The sequence below is a fragment of the Salvelinus sp. IW2-2015 genome, linkage group LG27 (genome assembly GCF_002910315.2).
Source record: "Salvelinus sp. IW2-2015 linkage group LG27, ASM291031v2, whole genome shotgun sequence".
Lineage (NCBI taxonomy): Eukaryota > Metazoa > Chordata > Actinopteri > Salmoniformes > Salmonidae > Salvelinus > Salvelinus sp. IW2-2015.
In genome coordinates, this window is record NC_036867.1 from 18,224,260 (window position 1) to 18,229,121 (window position 4,862).

Sequence of the window (4,862 nt, forward strand, 5' to 3'; positions counted from 1 at the left end):
ATGGATCCTTTTTGTCATCTTCTAATGCCTCTTAAAGGGAAAGTAATCCAAAAGTAACTGAAAGTAATCAGATTACGTTACTGAGTTGGTGTAATCTAAAAATTACGTTACTGATTACAATTTTGGACAGGTAACTAGTACGCTAACTGTAACTGTAARTGTAAATGTAAGGATTACATTTAGAAAGTAATCTACCCAACCCTGTTCATAAAGTAGACTGGTAAATATATCACACTTCATATACAAATAGCTGCAATGCAAGACATCTGTATTTCCAAAACAAAAAGACACTGCATGTGAGTATGAACAACTATCAAACATTGTCAATCTTAAAAGAGACAATGGAATAGGGGGATATTAGATGAGGCATTATGGCTAAAAGAAAGGGAATATATTGCAAAGGAATTGCTTTTCATGCCTTGAGCATTATGTTGATATTTACATGTACTCTAGTAATTTATCTGAGATATAACTCATTGGTAGCTATGTACCCTTATAGAAAAACACATTATTTCACATGTGGAAAATCACATGATTTCACATYTGAAATTCCCACATGTTTAGGAAATGCTTTTCATTCACTTTGAACCAAATGTATGACTAGATTGTTTGCTTAGAAAGTACCTAAGCCCTTGAGGAAAACCCACATGATTTCACAATTTTATTTCACATGTGAAATCATGCAAAACTATGTGTTTTTGGAACACTTCACATGTGATGATATTTCACATGAAGTTTCACATGTGGATTTTCACAAGTGATCACATAACCTTTTCCATGTGAAATCATGTGAAACCATGAGGTTATGGAACACTTCACGTGATGATATTTCACATMAGGTTTCACATGTGGATTTTCTTGTTATCACATGCTGCTTTTACATGTTGTCACATTAACTTCACATGTGAAATTCATGTGTTTTTTTCTTAAGGGTGGGCCAAAATATGTATTAGACTTTTACTTTCTATTAAACTGGACTGAATTACATCGCCACAAATGCCATTGCGATTACTAAGAGCTCTGTTTTCTTCCAATATTGTATTTCCTCCAGATAATGCTGCAGTCTCTTCAGGCCTAAAGATGATGTAGTGAGCTCATTTGCCTATAATTTTGATAAGTAAAAACAATGTTGTTGTGGTGGATGTAACATAGGCTATAGCKTAAATCCTCCCAAAAAACTGCATTATAAGCTGTGGATGTAGTCTATATGTTAGTAGGCTATCATACACTTCGTAGGCCTATTGAAGATTCTTGTCGTAATCGTTGGTCTGACAGGCCGGGTCATGGGAATCGCTGTTTATAGTGGTGTCGGGTCTGTGCAAACGTGTCTGGAGTAAGACTGAGGAACCATTTCACACTAGACCAGCAATTGGCTCATATTAATAKATCTTTGAAACCGAATGTTAATGCGGATAGACAACAAAAGCACTATTTTCAAAGGATTGTCATTCGAACTGCTAAATATAGACATTGTCATAATTTATTTATTAATTAAAATATTTTCCTACTTCGCACAATAGCCCTCAAGAAAATGTGAAATGCTATGCACTTGCTGGCTTAATCAATATATCAATCAAAATTATACTAAGATCATAAGGTCAATTGTACAGACCTATTATTGTATGCTTATGACCTCTAAACGGAGCCCAAATTGGCTCCAACATGGGACCATAATTGGCTACGTGTGTTTGATAAATCCACATTGGTCAGCATTAAAAAACACAATGTTTTATACAACAAATGTATTTAATGTCGTCTGTAGGCTATCATGGGAGACAATAATTTAGCATGCATCGGTATAGCCATTTTATAAATACAGTATACAAAAATAAACAAAGGACATTTTTCTGCACGTTAACAGTATATGACACAATTACATTAGTGTTATAGGCTATATCCACACAAATTCAAAAACATTCAACAAAATAAAATGCAAAGATTAATTAAATGTCTGAATTTACAATTGGTCGCCCTATCAAAATAGTATGACAATAACACCTATAGTGGAGTACCTATGTGATTGTACTGGACATCAAGGTCCTAAACCAACTGGATGAAAACATGACATTGTCACATAAAACCATGCAATGTTACAAATAGCAGACTGTACCTCGATACTGCATTCTAAAACGTCAATCTGACCTTATTAGGGCCATTCTGCACACTGAATCTCAGTCAGGCATTGATCATTTAGTATTTTCCAAATTATTCTAATTACTTTCGTAATTTCCGGGTAGGTGATTGAAGGTTGTTATTACTGTACATGCAGCTGCAGTTAGGTGGAAAATGTCATTCACATTTAAGGAGTGTAGGCCGCTAGCTTTTCAAAAATACATGTATCCTTACCCATATCAAGGCTGTGGGCTTATATCACTGGTGTGGTTTCTATCGTCGTCCGATGAGCAATCCGAGGAGTTGTACAGGAAGTTGTCACCTTCATCATCGTCACTGTCCCTGAAGTCTCTTATTCTGTTACTTTTGGCAGAACTCGTCTTTTGATAATCCGTTTGTTCCTGTCCGTCCGATTTCTCCTGTCCGTTTTTGTTGCTTTTCTTATTCTCAGCCTCCTGTGCGGCTTGCTCTTTGGCCTTCTTGCTCCGTTTCCACTTCATTCGCCTGTTCTGAAACCAAATTTTCACCTGAAAATGAAAATAACAAATAGAATTGAGAAAATGTGTTTTATATGGTCGAACAATAATAGTTCGAGTTAATAGGCCGTTTTTAGATACGAGCCGTTCGTAATGGGCAGCACCTGGCCAGATCATAGAACACACAACTAAAGAACAGTGTTTTCATGTAAAACGGATTCAATAGCATAATAGTGGTATGTTTCACAATGGCTCTCAAACAAACATGTATTTGAAGCTCTTATTATATACCTGCGTTTCCGTCAGCATCAAGGATGTAGCCACCTCAAAGCGCTTCGGTCGCGACAGATACTTATTCAGTTTGAATTGATGCTCGAGCTCCAGTAGCTGCTGACTTGTGAATGCAGTCCTTGGTCTTCTGCACTTTCCAAGCAAGTTTGACTGGGCCTGAGCTGGAAAACAAAATCTAAGTACATTTCTATACTCACGAGGTCAAGAAAAAAATGATGTCAACGTGCGTGCGTGCTTTTACATTAGGCCTATGCACGGCATTTCAATACATTATTCGATAGGCAGTAGACTTAGGCTATAATAAAACCGTTATATGCCTGAAAAATCAAATTTGTCTGCAAACAAAAGGAATAATATTGAGATAACAATTTCCCTATATGATATAGCCTATATGATACATGGCCTATATGATATAGCCTATAACAATATGTACTTTAGTAATAAGCAGATTGAAAATGAAAGGCTAATTATTTCAGGTTTAAATGGGAAATCAGTTGTTGAATATTAAATGGATAAAAGCTTTATATTAAACTGATTTAAATTGAACATATAGAACACATATATCCTTTGGGATATAAATGTATGTTTTTTTGCACACTATGCAGCCTTCTCAAGAAACGGGTTCAGGTCGAAATTGCCATAATATTGTTAGTATAACATCTAACATTGTCCGAGTATATATTCAGAGAGAGCTAAGCTATTTGCCACCTAATTTTAAACACATCCGTTAAAACGAACAGGAACAAAAGACGCAGTATCTGGTTAGCAAACAGTGTGTCGGCTGCGAGTTTCACACTGTCACTTTCCCACTGTTCATTATATGTCCATTTTAGTTTCTCTCTGAAAACCTATCACCCCTCACCTCGCTCCTTCACCAAGTCTTGAGGCAATAAAGGCACCAATGGATGAATATTGTAAATCCACCAACTTGCTCGCCAAGTGCATATACAGCAAATATAAAGTCAGCAGTTTTTTATTAGCAGTCCAAAAATATTTGTATAATTAAAAACAGCAGTTATACTCACAATACTCACAATTAAAATCGGGCATTTTGGGTAGCATCATTCCCGCTGTGGAGACTCGCAGCCAGTGGTCGAGCTGAAACGTCCCGGCCGAGAGTTTGAGGGAGTCGCTGCATGGATGGTGGTGATGGGACCCATGCGGGTATGAGTAGGACAAGGCAGGGTGCTGCCCGAGGGAGTAGGTATACATGGGGTGGCCGTAGAGAGCCTGGGGAGGGATTCCTGCGCTGCTCTGTGGATGTAATCCAAGCATACTGTGGGGACTGTTCAAGAAGCCTGGTTTAGGAATCAAACCAGAAGGGGAAATCCTAGGTGGAGACGGCGTCTCATTCCGTAAAGAGTCGGCATTCAATTCTGAGTTTGGTACACTTCCGGACGATGAAATGGAAGAGGATGATAAAGAAGTCACAAGCGCAAGCGGAGATGTCTGCACCTTCGGCGGGTCAACAGCCAGAAGCGCATCGATGCGGAAATTTTTGGATTTCTCCATTTGAACCAGTGTCCGTCGTTTGCAGACGTTGAACAGTTGTATCAAAACGATATTGAAGTGTCGTCGTCGTTCCACCTCTTAAAGTTATGATCTCGGTTAAAGTGTGAGCGGTGAAACCAACGTGACACTTAATTCTTATTCGATATGGGATTGGTTCCACCCGTTTGGCATGGGGTTATCCCATTGGTCAATCCAAGCCATGTTTACAATGCGTTTAGCTGGCACATTGCATACCTCTCTAAGAAATGACACGTCCCACTTTGGGTCGATGGGGCACTTTTGAAAGGGTGAAGTTTAGAAAACATTTTAATGAATGGGTTGGATATATTTGCATTGAACAATAATATGATATACATTTAGCCAAAGATGGATAGACTTGAAAATGTACTGAGAGCTTATTGACCTATTTATAGTCACATAGTTTAATTAAATTCCAAGTTGTGAAGACTTCAACCTATAATGCCTGGTGAT

General features: G+C 37.9%; 1 protein-coding gene across 2 annotated transcripts; it reads right to left on the reverse strand.

The window, feature by feature from the left end:
* Positions 1-1,557: 1,557 nt before the first annotated feature.
* LOC111953621 (motor neuron and pancreas homeobox 1-like) lies at positions 1,558-4,480 on the reverse strand. 2 transcript variants are annotated; one of them, XM_023973013.1, is made up of 3 exons: positions 3,914-4,480; positions 2,880-3,040; positions 1,558-2,639 (listed from the first exon to the last, which is right to left on the reverse strand). In XM_023973013.1, exons 1-3 carry the CDS (start codon positions 4,389-4,391, stop codon positions 2,352-2,354), a joined length of 927 nt encoding a protein of 308 aa, XP_023828781.1. In that variant the 5' UTR covers positions 4,392-4,480; the 3' UTR covers positions 1,558-2,351. The 2 variants fall into 2 exon arrangements, with proteins under 2 accessions (XP_023828781.1, XP_023828780.1); XM_023973012.2 differs by having other exon boundaries at positions 3,905-4,480.
* Positions 4,481-4,862: the final 382 nt, after the last annotated feature.

Excerpts from the sequence above, each read along its gene's own strand:
- LOC111953621 (XM_023973012.2), bottom strand. The coding sequence starts at position 4,391 with ATGGAGAAATCCAAAAATTTCCGCATCGATGCGCTTCTGGCTGTTGAC. Across the intron at positions 3,041-3,904 it reads CGATTTTAATTGTGAGTATT|CTCAGGCCCAGTCAAACTTG; the intron begins GTGAGTATAACT and ends TTTGTTTTCCAG. Across the intron at positions 2,640-2,879 it reads TGATGCTGACGGAAACGCAG|GTGAAAATTTGGTTTCAGAA; the intron begins GTATATAATAAG and ends TTTCATTTTCAG.